The sequence below is a fragment of the Cephus cinctus genome, unplaced genomic scaffold, assembly GCF_000341935.2.
Source record: "Cephus cinctus unplaced genomic scaffold, Ccin1 Ccin1_scaffold0318, whole genome shotgun sequence".
NCBI lineage: Eukaryota > Metazoa > Arthropoda > Insecta > Hymenoptera > Cephidae > Cephus > Cephus cinctus.
This window is the reverse complement of record NW_014333019.1, coordinates 265,643-291,873: the sequence shown is the minus strand read 5'-3', so window position 1 is coordinate 291,873 and position 26,231 is coordinate 265,643. Positions and strand designations below refer to the sequence as shown.

At 37.6% G+C, this 26,231-nt stretch overlaps 1 protein-coding gene across 3 annotated transcripts in view; it reads left to right on the top strand.

Moving 5' to 3' along the window:
- Window positions 1–26,231, top strand: part of LOC107266524 (probable G-protein coupled receptor CG31760) — a 110,782-nt gene that overhangs the window by 23,535 nt on the left and 61,016 nt on the right. For all 3 annotated transcript variants that reach the window (XM_015737115.2, XM_015737116.2, XM_015737114.2), the window contains one exon: window positions 20,214–20,397. In XM_015737115.2, the coding sequence (XP_015592601.1) occupies window positions 20,214–20,397 (184 nt within the window). The remainder of the gene's footprint in view (window positions 1–20,213; window positions 20,398–26,231) is intronic.

Sequence of the window (26,231 nt, the reverse complement as noted above, 5' to 3'; positions counted from 1 at the left end):
GGGTGAAATTTTTAAAGAATACTTAACGATATGAATTATATAGTACACCTCTTATGCAACATTTGAAATATTGTTTTCTCAATACATATCGGGTAATTGAAATTTCTTGACTTAATGACGAACATGGTGATAGAAGTGACTTTCATTCGTAAATCAATAGTTGAAAATTATTTCTCGATAAAAAACTATCCAGGTGGTATTTTATACATTGGAGATAGTTCATGCGAAAAATCGGAGAATTACGAGTAGTCTGCGCCTGTTAGCGGCGGCAATCAAAAATTTATACGAAAACGACACTTTATATGTAGATGTGACAGAAAGGGGGCCTACTGTCTTGGGCTTTGAAGAGTTGGTACGTCTGTAAAATGTCCCCTCTCACTTCCTCTCGTTTGGTGCCTCGACGAACCTGCATAAAGTAAGTTTTTTTTTTTTCACAATCACGTATTCGTTTCTGATGAAATTGGCAAAAAAAATTTGTTTCCGCTTCCTACGTCACGTTAAAGTAAGACGAGAGTGAATGCGAAGCGTATAAAATACTCAGGATAAGAAAAATCCGGTTTTCTGGGGCTTGCAGATTGCTATGTGAGGGGGATGCTTTCAGACTTTACCGCACGGCCTATTCATTCGTGTTAGAAATTCGTCTGAAAAAGTTCTGGGCGATAATTTAAATATCTTGTATTTACGGATTGCGTCAAACAGTCGTTTTATTGAATTATTAAATGAATTAAACCACCGCGTAGACTGAAATTCTAGCGGAATTCGCTGGCAAAAGGAAATGAGGTCTGATGCACCGCTTGGGAGGATCTCTGGGTTCAAGGGTTACATCATGTTAATTCATTCGTAACACTTGCAAACGTTCGCAATTATTCACTTGGCATGTACTCACTGAAGTTAGCCGCTGCGCTTGATTCTTGTAGCAAAGCTAACTTCAGTCGGTGCATTTTAACTGAATAGGTAATACGCGCAAAAGTTTGTTTTTTGTATACAAATTGGAGCAGAATTATCCTTTGAATCTAGGATTAAATAATATACGTATGTATATATCTGAATGTTTGTAGTTTAATCTCCGTTAAACTGCTAGTTCTTATTGGTAAGATGTTAAGCATTTGTGTTGTTCCAGCGGAAGTGATCTTACTGGCAAATAGCTTGGAAAAGGATCGTAGTTTGTACTGTATGATTTATGTACTTTACGGATTTACTTCGTTACCTGGCGTAATTAAACTCGTCGGTATAACTAAGGTGTTATTAGAATGTGGAATGAATGATAAAGAAATAAATTAAAAAAAGAAATTGAAGTATATTTGAAACTCAAAAAAAAGTTATCTGAACTATTCAATTTTCAATTTGAAGCACGGAAGTCAAACACTCTGACGACGCAATTATACCTGCACACGGTCGCACAGGAAATATTTGCATTAATTCCTCAAATATCGCAGCGGTATAAAAGTGAATCGCCGAAAATTGTAAAAATTCTCTCGTGAATTTTTTGTTTCAATTTGGAAAGTTTAAATTACAGGGGGCGTGAGATATACCATATACGCGATAGGATAATGTAAATATTTGCGTTGTTAAAAAATTTCCAGTACACATACATATATAGTAGCAGATGCTATAAAAAACAAAAAGTAATTTTCATTAATCAGTACTTTGGTAAATATACTCGTGTCATTCGCATATATCTATATAGTATATGTATAGTATATGTATACTATACTATACTAATTTCGTCATAATGATTCGCATACATATGTAGTATAACTTGTGACGTGGTTTTTTTGACTTACAGTCACTAGGCGAATCCAGCTATCGATTCAGTTAACGTTCTCGCTTTCTGGTTCCCTTTTAGTCGCCAATCTGCTCAGAAGCTACACTCTCGGGTTGATTCGTACAAACAGTTACGCCAATGCTCTCGGAAAGATTTGTTTTGTTTTGTCAAAGTCGAATCTGCCGTGGAGAGACAGTCTCGACGTACCGAGTTCCCCGGCAGAGGAGACTGCCCGACGGCGACGTCTCTACAGACCGGCAGAGGTCCAAGGAGAGCCTTGACGGATTAGCTGCACCAGCTCCGATGAGGACTCCAAATTTATTAATTGGTGAAGGGATTCCGATTTTGTAGCTCTGACTCATTCTGCTACGTTCTCGACTATTTGCTCTCTATTTTCGGCGCTATTTACCTGACGCTTACTCCGACCCTCTCTACCTCAATCTAGCAGCCTGGGCGACCGTGCATTTCTGTAATCATCCGCTCCCGTTCGTGCATCCAGTTGCGTTTCACGATTTTACGCGTACCCAAACATTGACAGGATCCGTTAAGCTATCGTCTCTTCCGATAGGTTCCGTCAGAGCTCTCGTTTTGGCGGAATCGGGACTGTTCCACCTCAACTCCCAGGTCATACCGGCTGGTTAGTTCCCGGGGGAAAAAGAACTGGCTGGCTGGCATGCGGACGCATGGACGAAGGGTGACGGCTGAATGACGTAGGTTACTTCTCGGTTTTACATTACCGTTGTCAAATTAAGAAAATATGTTACAATCTATACCTGTAAAACGAAATGTCTCAAACTTTTTATTATGTATAAGAACAGTAGGTATGGCTACTTCGGTGCATGAGGAATATTTGAAAAATTTCTTTACCTCTTCAAATCTGGATACAGATCTACATATGTCTACATAAGAGCATTTCGCATAATGGTCGGTTGTAGATTATTCAACGAAGTTTCCTGGAACGTGGGTTTGTCTTGACAGAAATCCTCTTTGAATTGTTCCGGTTGGCGTGAGCCTCGCGCGAGATACCATTTCGTGACTCTACCAGTGAAGAACCACTTTATCTAAAGAATACTTCCTGAGAATTGCAAATCATTTTTGATTTTCGCAGGATCCATGCGAGTATTACGTAAGGGTAAATGTTAAGTATCGCGCAATTTGCGAAAAATCAGTACTTTATTAACGTTCAGGTAAGGTTATGCCGTAGGCGGGAATTATTGTGATGCCTGAAGTTTAGTCTGATTTTTTTTCTCCAGCCTAAACTAGCTTGAGTCAAGCTGCCTCGATAACCGTGAATTGCTCAACGGTCAGTCCTTATTTTTATCCGCTAGCGGGGAAATACCCTCGCAGAATCAACGGACTGCGCAGACAAATTGGATTCCCACGTTCATTTATCCGAAGGGATCCAGTCGAGATTTGTTTTGCTACACGCGGGAGCAGTTTTAAAAGGTTTTTTCTGTACGTGTGATAAATTATTTTCTTTTTACAGTCGATTTGTGTACGAAGGGAAACAAAATGTTCTCTTTGCTTTTTACAAGTCGACGATCATTGTTGGACACTATGTTAATTATATTTGCTAATCGCACTCTATAAAATTATTCTCTTACTTCCTCTTTGGATGGTAAATATATATGATTCGAGAATAAAATGTAATTTTGTGGGTTATTTAATGTCAAAGTTATTATCATAATTTTTTTTTTTTTTTTGTAAAGGACCCCGCACAAAATCAATGTAAATTGAAATTCGGTCAAATCTTTTGAAACTTGCGCAAATGACAGTTTAAGATGTCCTGATAAAAAGTTTCAATGGGCGCATAGCATGAAAATGGAAAAACTGGCCGCTACAAGCGTATCAGAACTCTGATGTTTGATAAATCTGCAAGTGAATCTATGTCGGAGTATTAGTATGTGTATGTTCGTTAGTTCATTTATTTTTGTTGTATTTTTGTCTTTGTAGTCTTTCGAGATCAAACATTTCTTATTTGGAACGAATTCATTCCCGTTCTCAGCTCTACCCAAGGTGAACGACGTGGACGTAACGGGATACTCATCTCTTTGGGGTGCTTCATTAACGTGAGTCCCCTTGCCTCTCACGTGTAGATATTTTTGTATGAATGACAGTAGAGATAAGGACTCACGGTTCGTCACTTCCGTAATATTTTATGACTCCGAACCCTCTCTACTGTCTATCTGATCAAATACTCAGCATCAATTACCCCCCTCAAAGTTGGTAGCATCAAGTACACGCTCCAAGAGCTGTATAGATGGATATCGAACATATCCTTGATGGCGAGCCCATTCTAAATACCAAATAGCTGCAGTCACATGTGAACATGTCCCTAAGGTCCGCGCCTAAGATTTGCATGAACAATAATACCCAAGAACCGGATCAGACTCATTCGAAATTTTTCCATCATTTTCAACATATTCTTCCTCAAAAGCAACCCATACTCGGTGACGAGTAGCGTTGCGAAAGCGCGAAAATAATCTCAGTCTCAGAAAGCCAGTTTCATTAGTATTCATATCTATTTGTAATGCATGTTCCTGATCTTCTTCACCTGCTGCTCTTATTAAAGTATCTTAGAAGACGTCCAGAAAAAAGGAATTGCGCCAATTCAAAACGGTCAAAGCAGAAGTGAAAATACTTAAGAAGTCCGTTTGACAGTTCAGAATAATTTTAAGAATCTTGGCAGATTTATCAAACATCAGAGTTCTCATACGCTTGTAGCGGCCAGTATTTCCATTTTCATGCTATGCGCCCATTGAAACTTTTTTTTCAGGACATCTTAAACTGTCGTTTGCGCAAGTTTCAAAAGATTTGACCGAAATTCAATTTACATTGATTTTGTGCGGGGTCCTTTCGTGAATTTGCAGCTCAGGGTGGAAGCAGATATATTTGGTCGATGCTTTCTATTTGGAACGATTCCTTGGCCAGAGTAGCCAGGGACGTGGCCTTGAAATGCTTGAAGCCGTGATTCATGCAAAGAACTTATTAAACTAACTTTAAAGTCAAATAACTTAGTTTGCTAGTATGCTTATGGGATAAATTTTGATAATTGATGGCTCTAAAATTAAACAGGTGCTAATTTCAAAACGAGTTAAGACGCTTATCAATTCTCATACTTTATCTGATAATAATTTTCGTATTTTAAGCGAAAGCAATATTTTCACTATATTATATCTAATCCGCGGTCTCTCGTTTAAATTTCATAAAAATGATCATCAAGGGTTTTTACGAATTGCAAATGCACAAGAGTGAAATCCATTTCTTTTCGCAACAGCTGCGCTCCTGGCTGTTCGCGAAATGCTTTAACGCGAACGGAGAAAAAAGAGTTTGGAAACTTTTTGCGATCTGTCATTACGAAATAATGATCGTTCCATTTGGTCGTTTTGTCTTTATTAAAAAAAAAAAAAAGAAATTGCGATTCTCCTAATTATTTTATGCTGCTTTTAAAATGACTCAGCTTTATCTGTACAACTGATGTATACATGCATATATTTATGTTAAAAACATACTTCAGGGACAATTTGAATTATACAGCGTATAGTATGAGAAGTGTATACTTTGAAGACCGTCCTCAAACACTTTCCAGCGTAATGGCTGCTTTGAGGACCATAAAGCAGATTGCCACACCGTTTACATTTTTTTTTTCAATGCTACGCATTCAGTATTTGTTGTGGGCTTAGAAATGTTTGGTCAGGTTGGATTAACTCCGAACTCCAATGCTGTTATATCCCAAGGTAGTAGTTTAAAAGAAAGAAGCATTAGCTGGCAATTGTGATTGCCCTTAAATTCGTCCTGTCTTCAAACTATACCGTTGACAAGATTATACATATATATATATATATATATACATACATACCCACACGCGATCAACGAATTTGAATCCGAGATCGAATGACATACATACATATATCTAAAGCAACTTGAAGTTGTTCGATAAGGTACGAGACTAAAAGATGTTAGTTTTGCATCTGGGGCAGTTGTCAATTTGACAGCAATATACCAGCTCCCGTAACCGATTTACAACGTAATCTAATTGCAAGCCAGGAAGCAGCCCTCGTGCCGTCGTGATTTAATAGAAATTTGATATCCGCCGGACATCTTGCGGTATTTCGTATACGATCGTTTTGATACGTTATCGTACATAGCCAGGCAATTATCAATCATTGTAATACGTTGTTGAAAAAGGCAAAAAAATATTTGTCGAAGACCATGCCCAAGTATTGGAAAGATGCTGCAACTTTTCTAGACACGAGATAACGTCGTCTCTCCACTGTTTCTTAACTTTTCTCTGGATTCCTTTCATTTTTACGATCTATAAAGGATATCAACGTCATTGTTATCGTAACGTTTTCATGCACGATGCGAACGACGGTTCTCTTGCACCTACAAAGACGACTGCCGGTATATTGGAAATATTTATCCTTTGTGCATCACCGGTTTTACTTTATTTTTTTATTCTCGTTATATCTTTCAGCGTCGACTCAAGATGTCAACAGTCGCCATTAGAGCAGGGTGCTGCAAGATCCTTTGATATTATTCGATATACGAGGGCACCAACTTTTACAGCCTTAGCCCCTCCGTCTCGATACCAAAGTTCTGCACGGTTCAACTTGGACGAACACATTCTTAGCCAAGGAGATTTCATTTCATTTATAACAATACATATCTTTGAACAACAATACGGGTGAAAAACGTCTCCAACTATTTTTGTGTCTTGATCATTCAAGTAACACAACGCTCAGTCAAAGTAGTTTAAACAGCTTTAACCGAGAGACACCAAGCGGTTCCCTTTCATATGTCCTGGGGTAGAAAGGTTTAAATCCTCAACGAAGAACACGTGCCATTTATTTCCTTGCGAGATACACTTTTTCTTCCTCTCTGCAAAGGGATACATCTTGCCGGAAATATTTTTTTTTTACGGCCAACACCTACGGCGTAAGTCGTTTCAAGTTCCATGATAATTCTTTAATAGCATAACCAGCAGGCGGACTGTCTACCCTAGTTTATACGGCTAAAAGCTAATATTTTTTTTTTTTTATTTATAGCACAGTCTCGATTCTCAGAGCATCGTACACCGCTTACATTGTAGGTATGTGCTCGTATGAATTTTAGCATTGGCAAACCTGACGCAGCCATTAAGTAAGCTTTGAGGAAATACTTGTTGGCATCGAAAATGCCTGTAGTCTTTCTTTTTTCTCATTCTTCCTTCTTACTACTTTCAACAGAATTGCACTGCACCTCGCGTGTAATAACGTAGCCTGGTGGGAAACGCGACAATTACCCGCTATCAATTTGCCCGGGATCACGTTGTCCCCCTCCTTGCATCGAATATGCACTGGTACTACCCACTGGGAAATTGAGAGATAAGGCGGACGGGAAACAGCAGCAGTGCGATGTGGGTAATCTCCATTTCGATCTCGTTGCAATTTCTTCACCATAGCTCGTACTGGTACATACTATAGTTTTCTCATGCTCGCATATCGGATTCACGTAACGGATATGTCACACGGTAGGTTCCACTGGTTAGGGATCGGGAGTGGGGAGGATCGATACGAGAGCAAAGAATGTACGTATACGAATACATCGGCGGAAATGACGATTTATGTACCAATCAGGATTGGCCTTTTCAGATGCATCGTAAATGCAACCTGCTCTGGGTGCATTGAGGAAAATTGAGTTGTCGCGTTTCTAGAAGAAATAAATAGAATTCCGGGTGAACGTTACGTAAACGGAATTCAATGGGAATAGACTAGTGCTAGTCCATCTGCATTCTTTCTCAGGCGAAAGTAACTTTGCAGGGAGATTTCTTGAAAGTCACTCGGATTTTTTTTTTATATTCGGGAAAGCTGCAATCTGAATACGAATTTGTAGGTGTAAAGGAAGTTCATATGACAGGGTGAGTTTATTTATTTGCCAATAGGAATTATTTCGTATTTGTGTGTATATAAATATATATATATATATATGCTTTAGTTGATTGGAAAATTCGAATGAATATTCATTTTCGATGTAAAGCTGCTCAGATTTTTTTAATGCAAAATAAATATGTATATAGGGATTGGTATCAAGGTATTTTCTTTTATAAAATTTGGATTTCGGGAAATATCAGCCTTTTGGAGTTTTATTAATCTCGTTGGTCATCTTATGGGTTCGTTTGCTTTGTATCAGTCAATTAATGGGACTCACGCGACAGCTAATTTATTGACAAAAGGCTTTGTGACTCGTAGGGGAAATGTGTCTGAGGCGGCATACATTTTCCCGTATTATTTCTAATGCCGTTTTAAACACTTTTCCCCTATACCCAGGAAGGATTTAAGCGATTTAACTTATGCCTCTTTATTGTTAACGTTAACAATGAAGGATCCCTTTGGCTTATCCATTTAACGCGTTGTGGGTATAGTGTTAATTAGCTACTCATTACTGCCGTGTTTTGTTGGGTAATAGTATAATTATCTTAAAGTCATTAAACACGGATTTTAATTTTAATTAAAGGTACAGTAGATGCAATGGTAGTGAACAATTTTTTCTGAATAAATACATCTATTTTGCCTATTTGCCTTTCCTGTCTGTTTTCTTAGGCAAATTTATGAAAATTCGTAGATTATTTAATTATCTATTATATAAAGATCTAATATATATATCTCTGATATACATATGCATGAAGTTTAAGTAGCATGTGAATGATTTAACGTATAGATCAGTTGGGTAAATTCGAAAATGCCTTTAAAGTGTCTATAGACTATTGTTATTCCTGCTGTGTGATGCTTTTGCACTTTGGATCAAATAATGAATAATTATCGAACGAACATTTCTTCATCGCCTCATATGCTCCCGTTGAGGGATACGATGGATCTTTGTATGGCAAAGTCTGGTGGGTAAAAGGGATATACGGTACAGCCAGTACACTTTTAGTACCTGCGGTATGCTCTACTATGTCTGTATATACATATTAGTACAGGTAGGAGCAAATTGCCTCCCAAAATAATTACTGAAAAAAAGTGTCATGATATATTATCAATTTCGCATCATTTATAGCGTCTCACTCTAACTGCTACGTCGCTGTATAGGTTCAGTCGTGTCGCGTGAGAAAAATGCTCACAGCGCCAGCGACTTCGGGTTAATAGGGACTGCATTACCACTCTTCTGTGTGCATGTAACTTTATGGGAACTCCTTGCAAATAGCGCTCTTTTTAAATAATTTTTCAGCCTTCATGTTTTCGCAGTATCTAAATATATATAATGCTTTGCTATATATAAATATCATAGTACGAGAGTTTCTAGAACGCGTACTAAGAGAGATCTAATATATTACTGAAGTTACCTGTACTTTAGAAATCGTTACGATTCATTTTTATAGTATGTATTTTTAATCCTTCTTTGAAAATAATTGTATCAAATAATAACTATCGAAATGAATTTTACTGTAACAGTCTTGCAATCGTTGTATATACTGTGTGGCTGATTTGTTTGGTTTTCAATAGTCGAGTCTGTATCATGGATACAATTTTTGTGTACATTCGAAAATATTTTTACTAAGCCTGTGGAGCGCGAGCGTAGATTACATATTTTTGAACGATATTTTCTGTTGGCCGTATTCGGGGATTAAAAGCAGACGATCAATGAAAGCTATTATTGAAAAATGTAAAAATACATGGAAAAACGTGTATCCTATTTTCTCTGTGTCCGGTACGCAATATCACTGTTTCTGTAGTTAGATTAAGTTTAGCGTTATATAAGTCAGCTATTAATCAGGAAAGTAAATTGTTTCGAAAATATGGACGAGTTTCGGATTTTCCGGTCACATATCAACGATGCCAATTCTTTAGCGTTTGAAACGTCGAACGGGGCTATTGACTTCATTGAGTCTTAATTTATGGGTATGCCTATATGTAGGTGTGGACTCAAATGGGAATAGTACATATTATCCATAAAAAAAAATCGATCTATTGTGCACTACTTATGAAATATTTGAAGTCACAAAATCCAATTGTAATAAAAAATATAATTTATTAACAATTTACGTAAATTTAAAAAATTCTTATTCCATCCTAATCTCTCACAGAGATTATAGGATTGTTTGCAGTAGGTACGGAGACAAATTTTACGTGAATGTAAAATTGCACTTTTTTTCATAATTTTTGGGTAGACAATTATTTTAAAATGAAAATTAATGGATATTAGCCTCAGGTCTTACAATTTGGGTCGGACGGCGAATGGATTTCAGAATTAGGTAGCGTAATAGTATCGCAGTAGCCCAACAGTCTCATACTCCGCGGTAAATACTGCAATATACGTACATATAGCAACTGACTACCTGTAAATGAATGAACAGCCTATCACAATTAACTGAGCTCAAAGCTTCTTAAAATCAACCTAATTTGCTATGCAGCCGCATCGTTGAGTTTTGTTAAATTATGCAACGTAGTCGGATCATCCCCAAGGAATATCGTTAATGCTCTGACACTCGAAAGGATGGAAAATCTCTGGTGAAATTAGGTCAATTATTGTAGCCTCGGCTTTTACTGAGTGTCTTTAATATATCTATATATGCCGATGCAGATAAAAATTGTACGTCCCTACGGATTTATCAATAATCACGAGGCATCTCGCGCTCTGTTGCATTGATTACAAATCATTTGGATTTATTCAGTGCCGCAGAAAAGAACTCTATTGGAATTTTTTAATTTCAAATAATACCCATCGTGCTATCGCTCGCACAGAATTTAATAACCAGAAAATTCTCTATGAATTTCTGTCACGTTTTATTATATTTGTCTCTCTTTTTTTTTTAAAGATTTTATTCGAGTAATTATACCATCGAAGTATTTCGATATGACGTCACACCATACGTAATGTATTAAGAATTGATAGACGATTATATACATGTACAATTACACTGTAAATGAAAATTTTGTGAAACCACCTGAAATTTTACGAAGTTGCTATAAAGTGGAATTTATAGAACATCACTCCGCCAGTGTAGTAAGGTATTTTCGCATTATCACTTCCACTCTGTAAATACAGCACAATAGTATTTTATCTATCTAGTACGAATGAGTATAATACACGAGTGTGAAGTTTAGTACACGAACCGTTAGACGAGTGCACCAATCACACGAGTCTTATAGTCATTCGTTAATAGCTAGATACGACAGTTTTCGTAACAAATACTCAAAGAAAATACCATCTGGCCTTTTTTTCCCGAGAGATGGCACTGTTAACCTGCTTAAAGAAATATTGTTTAATAGGCTTCCTCTTCCTTGAAAATATTTTACCTGCTACTATCATACAGTTTTAGGTAATCTTATAGTGATTTGTTCAAAAAATAATATTTCAAGGTGCCCTCTGACGACACGTTACGGGATATTGAGCATTTGTTACAAAAAGATTATATTGAAACCAACTTCAATCGTTTTCCCGTAATGTCCATAGAATTTCTCGAAGCCTTTGATTTTTGTGAAAATTTCCGAAAAGTCAAATAATTAATTTCTGCACGTGTGCCAGTTTCTCCGTGTAGAGTTATGCGCTTTACGAGGATTCGTGGCTGCACATATGTATATATAGGTATATAGGTTTACGAAGCAACCAAATGTTAAAACTGTGGTAATTCCGATACGACCACGTAACGTCATGCGTGACATAACCGCAAAGAGGATTCAGAGCTTTCACGTTGAGTTTGTACAGTGAGTGTCGGCGTCACCCTGGAAATGGGATGGAACCCCCAGCCGATCGGTACTTTGGCAATGGGGCCATACTCTGAATCTCTAGAACACCGTTGACGCTCACTGCGCATTTAATGCACGTCGAGTCGACCAACTCCGTCCTGGTTTACGATCTTCACCTTTCAGGGTAGGAAAGCTGTGTTTTGAGATTGTAACGTCCATGAACAGTCATCGGTGATGCGCGTATGGAATATAAATTAATGTTTTATTATACATATATTTCCCGAGGTGCCTATGAAAATTTTATGAGAAACGTAAGTCTCCCCGGACACGACGTATATGTCTTTAAAATTTAAGGGTAGCACGGTTCCTGAATTACACGCAGTTAACGATCCGCTTGAATAATTTTTCAATGATTTAAGACGTTGCCTTTGCAATAAACTACGGAATGTAATTTTATAAATATTTTTCGTCTCATCTTTAACTGTCCTTCTTGAATTTCGAAAAATCCACTATGAAAACATATATCGATGAAGTTCTTAACGTTTCCGTATTTAATTTTATCCCTTGCTGGAATCAGCGGAATTTTTTTATTTATAAGGTTATTAAATTTGAGACACCCTCTATAACGAAAAAATACCCTCGGCAGCGTATTTTTGAGTTTGTTAAAATTTAAATTATTAACTTTCCCCAAATATGATCCTTTTGAAAATGGAAACGTAAAGTGCGCTTGGCGCTCGGACCGTTCAACAGTTCATATTTGTGTAATCCGTCTATAGCATATTCAGTATCATCGAAAAAAACAAAGAGAGAAAACCCAGAGTTCGTTCGGGGTCAAGAGCATCGAACTGTTGACGTCATGACTCAGATCCAATGCATCTTGCCCATTGGTCGCTGCCTGCTACTCTCTGCTCGCATACTGTGTAAGGCCCATTATTCTCCTCGACAAGGAGAGCCTCACTTACTTATCATTAAACTCTAAACAAGTCATATTCACCATATTCACATTAACGACTGATGCAACATTCTGCATCTGAAAGAATTTCTCATTTTATTTCCAATGACGATATTCCTGCCTCTTACATTCTTAGAGAAAGAACGAGCGTATCTACTGAATTCTCTTATTTATCCTTTTCTCCCTCATATTTGAGCACTCACCCGTCGAATGGTAAGCACGGCACTTTAGGTAGTCTGAACTAATGTACCCTGCTCTGTAAAGACACGACGAGATACGAACCTCGTATACAACATTAAAGCCTTTGGCAATAGAAGATACCTATAGTTTAGGTTTAATTAAGTTTCGAGCATAGAGACGTGTCTATAAATTGATATTGCATAATACAGTGTATAGCGTTCAATAAACTTAAGCACTGTTACATAACTAAGAAGTTGCTTCTGTCCTGCTTTCATTATACGACAGGTACAAGAAGTTTTGTCCAAAGTTTCATATTACATATAGTTGGTCCACGTGCTTAATGTTGTTTTTTTTTACAGTTGGCAATCAATGCAAACCTTAGTATCTTTCTTCGTATTAAACGTAGAGGCACATAATTGCCTGCTAGAGACTTCATTGTTTGATCTGTCGACAAAAAACTTGTGGACCGATTATATATTGTAATACAGACTCACAGTTAGCAACTTGGACATTGAGAGCATTACGTTGAATCCGGAATATTCGTTGCGCTTGCATTGACTGACCTAGAATACTTTTATTTAATAAATCCTTATATGTTCCTGATACACCCTCGAGATTTTCCTCATTTCTATATAATTAAACGAACAATCCGAAAACTTGAAGCTATCGTAAGTTCGTATTCCATTCGGAGATATATAAATTTATATACACGTTTATGCTATATATTTGTTAGAAAAAGAAATCGTAAAGATATGTTTTTTCTTAGGCTTTGGGTCTTTATATTACGAGGGACAGTTACTCGTTCTTTCCTATGCTGGAATACATCCGTACGTGTATCCGAAACGTATTTTCTACTGTCTATGGATACAGGCATAGTATAGCACACATACCGGTGAGAACAGCTCATATTGGCCGTAAAACTTGCACTGGCATTTCTGGCTATGAGGCGTCATGAAACTTATATGAAATGTCGTCGTTACATTTTGCGACTGACGGATAAAGGAATTGTCGTTATGTAGCGTGACGTACATTGGAAAGAAATATCTGTATGAGTATGCAGTAATCCGAATTATTTAGGACTAACCGGAACGTCTATAGGGATCAGAAGGACTCACTAACGCGTATATGGATTTTAAATGTTAACCCATTTGTAACACTATCGTACGTAGTACCTGTAGGTTACGATGGTGTAAAACATGAAATATTTCGATAAATAATGCATACTATATATGTATATCTATTTTTTTTGAGAAAGGTAGTTCTCAAGACTTCTTGTCTTGAGTATTGGCAGTTATGAGGACACTCGGTGTTTGTCAGGACGGGTCTGATAGCTTCTTGATACGTAAGATATACTGCCAGAATCATAAAGCGGCAGTCACACAGAATTATCCACAAAAATGTTCATGCTAGACACCATTTCTGACCTAACGAAACCATTTTTTTAGCCCATGACAACTCCGAGTGTCTAGCATGAAAAAATTTTTGGAAAATTCGATGTGAGTGCTGCTTTATGGTCCTGGCAGTATATCTTATGTACCAAGATGCTATCAGGCCTGTTAGAAACATAAGACAAGACAAAAGACAAACACTGAGTGCTCTCATAACTGCCAATACTCAAGACAAAAAGTCCTGAGAACTACCCTTCATAAAAAAAAAGATGTACATTACATATACACATATATGTTATATATTGACTTGTACCACAGGGTACATCGTTTGTTCATCGTTTATAAATATAAATATCAGGATGATAAATGCAACTCATGAATTTTCATTGTATATGAAGGTTTATGTTGGTAATGTGGTACCTGTATATCTGTATATTGATACTTGGCGAGATTCCAACACTTTTTTTTTCTAACAAATCTTTTCTCTGCAGCACGTTGATATAGATGAGATTTTGTGTGTTCGCTAACGATCGAGGGAAAGGAAGGATCTTTCGTCTTTTCTCACCCTAATCCTCATTCCTATATACATATACCTATACCCATATATACATATATATACATATATTCATCCATTCTTTCGGTGTAATTTGTGGTAGCAAGCAATTCGAACTGTGCGAAATACCTTTTTACGATATTATCCATCTCCATGGGGTGTGATCAAGTGCGCGAATCGATTGGGGATGGTTCTAAGAGAATACATGGATGGTGCTTTCTTTGTATGGTTATATATACATATATGTATAGGATACTACGAATCTGTGTATACTATATATAGATATATTTTATAGAGGTATCACTTCAGAAATTGGGTTAGTGTTTTTACAATTTCACGCTGGTTAATAAACTACCAGAGATATTTCGCTTTTTAAAACCCTATATACAGACATATGATCCTTCATTTTCGTAGGGTAACTGGATACTTGGTTTTTTTTGTTGGATCGCAGATCAAATTGAAATGTCTATTTTTCAAATAGTCAATTAATTATACGGCTATCTCATGGCCGAGTGTCAGCATTTTTTTTCCCAGCCACCCCTTTCCTCCTTCGTCGATGAGCTGGGGGGACAATGGGAACCCTGGGGAACAATTTCACTCTAGCTAATTATTATTTCGTTTTTTCCCTTCCTGAGATCCCCGCGCCAAGTAATCCAGAAACATCAGTTTTCACAGTTGCCACCTTTCATTTTTTCTCCCTAAATTAATTTTGTCCCCTTCCCGCACTGTAGGACTTGTCTTATCAGTTTCGTTACAGTTTCGAATTTTTTTTCGCTTTTTTTGCCGTAATGGTGCTTTCATTGTATCTGTTCACGAAATTTCCCTCATTTCCATCGAGGACAATTTTCGTAAACTCTATATGTACATTTGACGCGTACGGCGTTGTCAGTCTTATGATCGACAATTCGTATAAAAATTGTCGTTGTTACCATCGAATAATAATTCATACTCACCTTTTAATGAAAGTTAGTTTGTTTATCCCAAAATGTCCAACGCTCTCCCGAAAACACAGGCATATGACGGTTTTTCAATTTTTTTTCAATTTTTTTTTTCGCAATCAGTGATCGACGATAACAGGAAATACGATAAATTGCCACGAGCCCCGCCGCTTTGTCGCTCCAATGCGAGAACGCATTACGTTTAAGCGAGATTAAGAGCAGTCTGGCTGGGGTGTATTTTATCACCCGTGACACGCACGATCCGTGCGCTTAACGTAAAAGCCATATACCTATACATATATATTCACGAAATAGCACAGCGCAACGAATGTTAACGAAGACTGTCGATCGTTCGCGATTTCTCTTCTTTCTTTTCTATTCAATCTTATTCTCGTTGTCACCGATGATTTTATCCTCCTTGGCGTCCCGAAACTTTCCTCGAGAAATCAGTTCCGAGCACTTTATCCTCGACTAGTAGCGCACGGAGTAAAGTACAGAAACATTGAAGACTCCGAGATCCTGAAAAGAAAAACTATGAGAGACAAAAAACTCTGCAAGGATGAATCGTGCTTCCAGCTATCAACAGCGCTTCTCGACTCTGGAGTTGGTTTTCCTAGCATCCCCTATTGTTCCTTCCCATATTGAACGAGCTAGCCTTTCATCTTTTCGATGGCTGGTTAACTGTGCATCCAGTCTCAACTACCCCGAAGACCCATATAGCACAGTCCTATCTATTTATAGCTTGGCAATTCAGGAATTTGTAAACCGGAAGTTGTTAGACTCAAATGCAGTGTTCAAAACTTGAACAGATAATTATCTCGTCCATTGACAGACAATTCCTTTCCGCCGAAAGCCCTGCGATGATTATCATCGTACCTTTGATATGTGATCGTTCATCTGATCCACCTGTGACTGTTCCATTAATACTCTTTGTTTGGTATCATTGATCAGTTCGTGTTTGTTGCGAGATAAATAATACACTGATCAGTTCACAGGCGTAGCTGTACTTGTTGATCCAGAGACTGACAAATTGATTTTCCACCATTCTACACTGATTTTGATGTCGCACCAGAGTGCTGCCTTTGATACCATATATGTGTATCATGGGTGAATTCATTTTCAAATCCTGTTATACATAAAACATCCCTTATCGCTTATCGGTCAAATTTCATTCCCCTATGAAATTTTTTGATAACAATATACATTCCTAATCATATTCTATATATGCTTTATCGTGACTTCGATAGATTACAGATTTTACAATCGATTTTAAAATGGGTATTTATTTCGATATAATAATCATAGTCAATGGTTCAGAGACTGTATAAAAGAATCTTTTTCCTCCTCTGTTTATCATTTTACACGCAGTCTCCTCGTGCTTTGACTCCCAGTGGAACAACGTGGACTCCTGGCAAACAATGCCCCGTATATCGTAGTGGTAAATGACAGCGTTCACTTTTTATCCGTCAGTCGTAAAGTGAGAATGAGCAGCCGAAATCCGCGTTCAAAAGTAATTTACTCGTGGAGGTGTGATACGGACATTTTCGCATTTATCAAATCGAATAAAAACCTTTCGACCGCGGTGGACCGCATCATTATTTCACAGAGGACGTTACCAATTCCATATCGTCGATTAACGTTTTCAACAGATTATCAGTACCCCCCCCCTCCTCCATCCCCTGCTATTATCTCTTTGTACGAATTAAAATAGGGCTTTAATTTATTCCCGTATCTAAACACGTACAGGAGAATGCATCAATCGGAGTATATAATATCTCTGTTATTATTGAGCGAGTATTAGAAAAAGTATTTTCTTTCTACCCTTAACATCCGTGTCTGTATACGGATTATTACAGAAATTTTTATTTCGTAAAATTTTCATTCCTCCCGTATAGCTACGGAGAGGTGAAGGATTAAGACCGGTTTTCGCTCATCGCCAAGCATGAGTACTCTGAGCGACAGATTATTTTGGCATATATCCCTTAATCTTGTACAGTTTGACGAGTTTGGGATTTTGGACAGACGATAATTATATATCATGATTTTACAAGAGTCCTCAGGCTGTTCGTAGCGCCGCGAAGGTGTCGCCTGACACAGCAGGACTTTAGCCAAGGCAATCGGGTACAAGAGCACCCTTGTGAACAATATGGAAGAAGAGAATGGATTGACCATGTCCTTTCTGTTTTCCTAGGATCATAAGGCACGATTCCACTCGAGAACAAATTTTATTTTCTGAAGACTTTGTAATGCTTTGTCCCTTTGGATTTCGGTCTTTGCACGAGAAGGATTAAGTGCTTTGAGCAAAAATTGTTTATTTGTTACTTGTTAGAGTTAGAAATCTTTGCTCTTTTCAAAGCCATATATCGTTCCTATGTATTGCATACCTCTGTGAAAGCTATCGTGATAAACTACTAAGCGGAAGACCTGGGAAGACCTATAGGATGCGAACTTGGGCTTTTATCTTTGGATGTACACCAAAGCGTGCACATATGTAACTTGACGTATCAAACAACACAAGGGTATACCTTATGCTTCTTTGACACATAACTATACTGATAGTTTTAATATTACAATTTTTATTCAACTGATTCGTTCTTTATGACTCGTATACGTGGTATAATTTTTTTATATTATATATCTATACACGTGTATCATAGCAATCAGAAGGGCTGAATAAACTGATGGTTTTAAGCGGTACGAGTGATGCTGTCAGGATGTGACATCGCTAAGGCGAATTTACATCCGTAAATTCAAATGAGTCTGAACGTCCCTATATGCATGATTATGTAAAAAGTTAAGGGACGTAAATTCAACTTAATAATTTTCATGAAATACGGAATTTCATTCCGAAACTCAAATCTTCCGTCTGGAACAAATGCCGCGATACTTCTGAATTACGATTTACTTTTACCCACTTTATGGAGCCTTGATTCCGATTAAATAAGTAATCTCTCGTAGCTCCGGCATCTTTCTAAAAGTATTCTGCCTTCGTTTGAATGAGAGGACGGCTGGGAGATTTTAATCTTCTGGTCCCTGCGGCGCTCTTTGCAATTTTATGATACGCCGCGATGGTAATTAGCTCAGTTGAAGGGACAGTAAAACTATTAGAAATCTGTTGCACCTTTCAGACTGGTACTTGTTACGCGTCTATATACTATGAACGCGAATTTCTCTTTCGGTTAATTTAAAGTTTCCATAGTGTCTTGGGATAAAGTTTCGAACCTGTTTCATTTCTTTTTGCTCTACTTGCAATTAATTTCTCTTCCTTTCATGTTTGTCAAAGTTATTCCAGTCATTACGTTACGGGACAAGGGAAAGGGGCACCCGGCAAATTTCTCGTCAATATGTTATTCAAGGCACGAACGTGAAAATAAAAAAGAAATACATGGAATAAGAGAGGCGAAAAAATAGTCTCTTGAAAGGAACATAATTTTTAGAATGAAATAATTTTTTTTCTTTAACAAATTTTCTTACATCTAGACCCTCTCTACCCGAATTCTTTTATCTTGTGTCTATATACTTTAATATTTCCTTGTACATTTCTCATAGTGCCATTCAAGACTTTTCCTTATGCTTGTGAGTTTGAAAAAGATGAAAAGTTTCTTTCATAGATTTCTAATAATGAAAAAAAAAAATGGAAAAAATTGAATGCACTTAGCTTCAATTTTCATGCTCGTATAGGTTGCGAGATGGGTTCTCTAGAGTCAAAGAGAATCGTAAAATATTCCATCGAAAAAAAAGAGGGATACGTGAATATGGCTTGAACGTAAAGGTATGCGGAATTTTGATAAGTTAAAAATAATTTGTTTTTTTATTCCAAGATGTACGCGAGTCGCGGAAAAGCTCGTAATATCAAAAGACTCGTTGAGATTTTCCCCCTTTAATCAGCGCGAACAACGTTATAAATCTGTTTGCTGAAGACAAATACGAGCTGGCGAATGTTTTGCGGGCAAAATGCAAATTATATTGGAATAAGGAACGCATAGGGAGGTGGCAGCTGAGCTCCGCCCTTTACATTATTTATGAACTTAAAATTATCGAATTCTTGAGTGTTCATGAAAGTCGGACCAATCAAAGCGTACGGTTTAAATCCATTAGGAGAAAACTTTGCGATTGGTAATCAGCTTAAAATCTTTTTATTTTTCTCCTTTTTGCATTATATATCTATATACATATGATATACCAGCTTTGAATTTTATATTGTTTTTACGGTTTTCTTTAATAAATTCAAACGTAGCCAATGCAAGTAAACGAATGTATGCCGGATTCACTTAGGGCCGAATTTTTAGTTTAATTTGAAGTATAATCTTGAGTTTGAACTTATGACCAAAAATTCGGCCCTTAATCGGCCAAAAAAAGATCGTAACATAAAAATGCACGATTTTAAATTAATTTTGTTATCAACTCATATATAAATATGAATCGCAAATACGAATCGGTCTATATAATACGTACACACGTAATTACAATATGACGCGATACTATTTACTCCAGGGTTTATAAAATAGCGAACTGACGTGAAAACGATATTACCGTTCTATCGAATTATCTACAGGAAATGAAAATCCGATTACGTCAATGAAACGGTGTAAGCTCTACAATAATCCCATAATTTTTGCATATTCCTGGAATTCGAGAATCTACGTGCGAAATTTTCATCGATACACGTTGCTAACATGATCAGACCATATACCTAATAATTGTACCGTGCATGTAATTTCACTACACGTATCCCTTAAATTATGGGCAATTTTTTAACTTTATTTCAGGTTTCCATACATATACACACAACGAAAGCATGCACACCGACCGGATAGAGGATGAAATACTGACAGTGAAATATGAAGATGGCCGCTGGTCCAAGCCCTACTACGACTGTGGGGGAGGGAATATTTGGATGCTGACTTATACAGTCCCATTCTTCGGATACGCGAACGACACGTACTTCTTCAAGTAAGTATTTTTATATTACTCATAATCTATATACTGTATACGTGATACCTGAGATTTATTAAGAACTAAGATAAATGCCGGTATCGACGTATTTGGGATAGCAGGACGAAGCAAAAAGGCCGTTATCAAGAATATCTTACGATAAATCAGTTTTGAGCTATTTAGGTTTAAGCCGGACCAATGAGGTCAACGATGGATCAAATTTTCATAAATTTTGTTAATATTTGGTATTTTCTTTTTCGATTTATTTTTCGTATTTCTGAACTGTAACTTCTTTACCAAGGTAAGTACGGTGGATAAGCACGAAGGATCTGAGAGTAGGTTATTCTTAGAATAGGATCTTAAAGTAGGCACACACATCACTCCATAGGCAGAAAACATGATCGCGAAACTGATGTTTGTCGATGTTCGAGGGGTCGGCGAGTAAACGAAGATATATGTATAACGGGTGTGCGAAACTGTTTGTAACATAGGGTAGCGATGATAATTCCCGCTACCTGGGAAATCATCATGTTTAGTTTCTACTGAAGCAGCCCAGGAACTGTTTGTTCGCTCCTGGTTCAATTACGCTCAATTCGTATTTGATCCTCGAGTTTCGGTAACCAATGATTAGACCAGACTATTGGCGCTATTGAAACGGTTGGAACCGGTTTCGAGAAATTAACATTGAAACAGGCACAGGCTGTATACGAAGAAATAATAGTATTTACAATCTAACTATGTCCGGAGCGTTCTGAAGCTTCAGGGAAGTGTACGTTTTCGCGAAATGAGAATCCAGAGCCCAGATTGGCCTGGATAACGACTTGCAAAATACATGCGGCGAAGGGCTACGAATTATTTATACCATACTGATTTTTATATGATTTCATTATTCCAAAAACGATCTTTCCGGTTCAGCGAATGCAAATCTAAAATTGAGCTGACTATGATCTACCCGCGCGGAGTATGAAAGTAGGGCATGCACAAATCATTCATGGATCATTCATAAGTCATGGATCCAAAGTCGTATTCGCTGTATGGAGAAAGATTATGCTCAGATCAGTTTAGGATCCATCTCGTAGACACGATTTATTCTCTAGATTTGGCTGTCATGTACAATGTATAAATAAAAATGAAGTACTCATAGTCTTCTTAGACGTACATTCGCGGAATCTCATATGGATCATGCAAATTGATGATCTAATTTTGAGACGTATCGTATACCGAAAGTATATGTATATCTGATGAATATTTTAAAAAATCTCACAATTCAATAAAGTAAAGTAGGATAGAACCACGAAGTCCCTCATGGTGCCTTTTGGCATCGTTCATCCTTTCAGAAGTTGATGCTTCGAGCAAAGTCAACTTCAAGCGAGCAGCAGGTACCTACCACTACGTAAGATGCTTTGAAGCTGCAGTCAATGACTTCAGAACTCTTTGCTCTCGGTGCATTGGTAACTTCTACCTGTTTTCTTTCTGCTTCCATTGATCTGAACGAAAAAGTCCCTTAGGTCGAGAAAGTAAAGTGAACCGTTGATGCAATGGAGATCAACTGTGATTTTACAAGCTATGGAAATGTACCAACAATCAGTTAATCATCAGGAGGATGCTTTCGCTAGCCAGTTAAAAATTTTTTACATCCAATGAACATCGAGGATACGATCACCGAACTTCGGAGGTCTATGATGCTACCCTCAAAAACCAAAGCCATTTCCGTGCGCGCATCCGAATTAAAATTCACTATAGAGATCTACAATAAAACAATACAGTCTCTTAAACAGAGCTATGACGTGTCAATGTCTCCTAACAAACTTACCCCCTGAGATATTTGAACCTCTAAACCAGGTAACGTAACCAACCTATCAGCTCTTTCCACAAGGTGGATCCTTCACTGGCATAGCTTGTTCAGATATCCAGGTCCCTATTAGGATGACCATCCACACAAGGGTTTCCTACACTGAGCCCTTAGCACTGATTTTTTCCCGAAATTGGAGCTTTTAAGGGGTTCAAGACGATCCGACCCATCTGCCGTAGACGATCTGGATATTGGTGTTCTAAGGGTTTGTCACCTTATCCTTGTTTTGGGCATGACTGACGGTCCTCTTGGACTACTTGAGGCGCTAGCGATAAGAGGCATGATTGATATCAGGCCAACGTCCATTGATTTCGCGGGTTGGTACCTACGCTATTGTTCTCGATGGGGTAGGGAAAGTTATGCAGGCTGCTCGTCCCGGTCTCGTCGACTGCTCGAAACTCGAGGTATATTGGGCGCCGGCTGGGCATCCCAAGATTTTGGCAGTGATAGTACACGTTTGCTTGACGTCGCAGGTTGAAATGTCAGAATAGCTGAGGACGATCGAGATAAGGGTTTTCGTCATTGGCGATACTCGTTGGCGTACACTGGTATACGTAAATTTGTCCAACAATAGAAATTAGTCTGATCTTCTCCGTATAATTATTCTTGGAGGTTTTTAACGTGACCCTGTGACTGCAGCTGGCAAGGAGAAATAAATTTCGATCTTATATACCGTATGTACCATCCCAAGTAGGATACCTGAAGTTGCTGCGATCGAAAAGGAGTAATGATAATTGCATCTGCCGAACGAATCATCCTTCTGTGTGGTAAGTAGTTTTAACTCGTTTTCGGTCGGCAACTTCAGGTGTCCTACTTGGGATGGGGTATACGGTATATAGTATAGTGTATATATATACAGGGTGTCCCAGAACTACTTTTGGACCGGAAAGTGGGCGATGGCTGGAGGTGCCCTGAGTACCCTCCCGCAAACCGTTTGCCAAAATTCGCGATAGTTTTTAAATGAGAAGCATTTAAGTGCGACCAATCAGAATGAAGGATTTCCGCGGATTCATTCGCGGATGCCAAAGATTGCTGCTTTGCAATAGCTTCCCACAAATTCCGCGCTTAGCAATTGTTTCATAGCCCGAGCGAGCGTCATAGGTTTCGTTGACAAACTCCCAATATGGGCATGGGCGTGACTTAGGCTGGCGCAGCAGCTACACGTGCAACGCGCGATCGGCAATTGTTTCGGGATATGCATTCAGCCAGACAAAAACCGGTACACGGTGTCCAAAACGTCATGCACTGAAAATACCGATTCTTGGGACGAAAAAAAGGGATACGTGTCTTTGCGTTTCGCTCCTAATCTATTTTCCTATTTACGTATTTTTTACAGTCTCCAGAATCGATGAGTACTCTATAACTTTGAAATCAGCAATCGCGATGTCTTGGAAATTCGATACGATAAGACGAAAAAATAATACTTCTATGCTTAGTTTTCAATTCATTTTAAATTTAATCCATCAGTCCCACCACCCACCCTCCCGACTCCCTCTTACTTTAATAATCTGTTTTCCTCCGGACTGCTATAAATTTCAGTGCATGACGTTTTGGACACCGTGTACCGGTTTTTGTCGGGCTGAATGCATATCGCGAAACAATTGCCGATCGCGCGTTGCACGTGTAGCTGCTGCGCCAGCCTAAGTCACGCCCATGCCCATATTGGGAGTTTGTCAACGAAACCTATGACGCTCGCTCGGGCTATGAAACAATTGCTAAGCGCGGAATTTGTGGGAAGCTATTGCAAAGCAGCAATCTTTGGCATCCGCGAATGAATCCGCGGAAATCCTTCATTCTGATTGGTCGCACTTAAATGCTTCTCATTTAAAAACTATAGCGAATTTTGGCAAACGGTTTGCGGGAGGGTACTCAGGGCACCTCCAGCCATCGCCCACTTTCCGGTCCAAAAGTAGTTCTGGGACACCCTGTATATATATTGCGAATATGTTAGTAGTTTATATAAATACTAAATGATGGAAATCTTGAGAATTTTCATTTTCGTTAATGTCTTTCAGCGTGATTTGACGTCTATTGAAACTGGGTCCATCTCGCTCTATGATTATAGAAGAAATATAGAAAAGACTTTTCTCGATCTCGTCGAGATGAAATGAAGAGGAAGATGCTTTCAAGTTGTGTTTTGTAATGATAATATTTTGCAGAAGTATTTTATTGAGAATTTCGTTCGATACGTAGGAAGTTTATACGAGGTTCAAGATTATTAATATGAAGTTCCAAAGAGATAACGAGGAAGCTGTTTGTTTCAGGAAATAAGAGAGGCTGCGTAGCTCTGTTGAATGTTAGTTTGAATGTTGTACAGATTTAGTAGCGTTTAATAAAAAAAAATACCTGGAACGCATAGAGCAGAATATTTAAAGGTAATTGGTATGTACAGGCTGCTGTTAAATAATTGTTAAACAAGTACGCCGTATTTGTAGATATAGTTAGTGCGCAATGACGCTGCTATAAACTTGTATTTTACTCAGGCAGAGATTTGCTTCTTTGGATTTTTTTCAAACGATTAACCACCAACAGTCAAGTTGGCGAAGCTTAGGCATGAACAGCCGACGACCTATCACAAATCCTTTTAAATCCTACTGGGGTGTTAAATCCTCTCTTCAGGAAGTTCCATCTCTACGCATCGGTAATTTCAAATCCGATCCTGTTGCATAAGAGGACTACCTATATACGACACGCAGAATAGGAATAAGTATTTTATGCTTCTTTAACGTTTTTTTTTTGTGTCTTGTTATTCGAGAAAATTTATTTTTAATTTCGATTATAAAATCTGATCAATTTAAAATAGATGTTTATTATCCTTTCTTAATTAGACAAATTAATTTGTATTTTGGATTCTCTTTAACTTCCATTTGCTTGATATAAGTCGCCACTCCTATACTTCATTGGTCGGTTGGCTGAAACTTGTCTTTAGTTCGTACGGTCAATGACGTTGTAAAATGTAAATTTTAATTAATAATCGTATCTATTCTGATATATAATCAGGCACAGATATTTTTTACCTAATATCTTATTCTTTTATTTTAATTTGATTAAAAATTTTCCGAAATATTTTATTCGTCTGTCACGTAAAATTCAACGATATTAGACACGCAATTGGAGCTTTATTGTTTTTTTTTCAGTTAAACCTATTTTTCAGACTTTGGACGAATCGGCCGTGTAATTCGATTCGTGTCACATTAATCTTCATCAATAACGGCCTTTATCATCCGATCCATTAGAAAAGGCAATAACTTGGTATTATATTATCGGAAATTAACCTAACCTATAGATATCCGTGTATTTTTTTACTTTCGGAATATTCATTAAAGGACTTAATTAATAGATTACACTTCAGGCATTATTGCAGGGTATAAGCTCTCGTCATAAAAAACTGATAAATTTTTATAATTTTTTAAAGTATATTGTCAAATACTGAACATTATTTGAAACGTTAAAGAATTTCATGGGAGCTTTATCAGCGCTTTATTTCAACTCGTTTAAGCATTTAAACCTGGAAATAAAAGAAATCCAGGTTTCGGTCTAGTTGGATTCTTCAACAGGTACATACATAGGTATATTGTATTTGTCTTTCTCTATATGCTACAGTCGTATCTGCCTATATTCACCCCCAGTGTTCAACGATAGCAAAACTAATTGCTACGAAATGTACCTTTCAATGTAATCAAATTGATATTTGCTGCTCGGTTCTCGTTTTATTTAGAAAAACTACTCATATCTTTTACACGTGCTGTTCGATAACGGATTTTAGGTACTAATAAAATAAATAAATCACGGTTAAATTTTTCATACGAATTTCGGTTGTAATTAAATTTAAGTACAGAATCAGTCAAAGTACGTCGAGAGCGACAAACTTTGCATTGACGTGTGCGGTTGCCTTTATCCTGAAATTGTCCATTGTTGCATAATTCTTTATTTTTACTTTTAAAACTGGAGCTTCGAAGCTTCTCAGAAACGTTTTATTTACGTTTCGATAGGTCGCTCA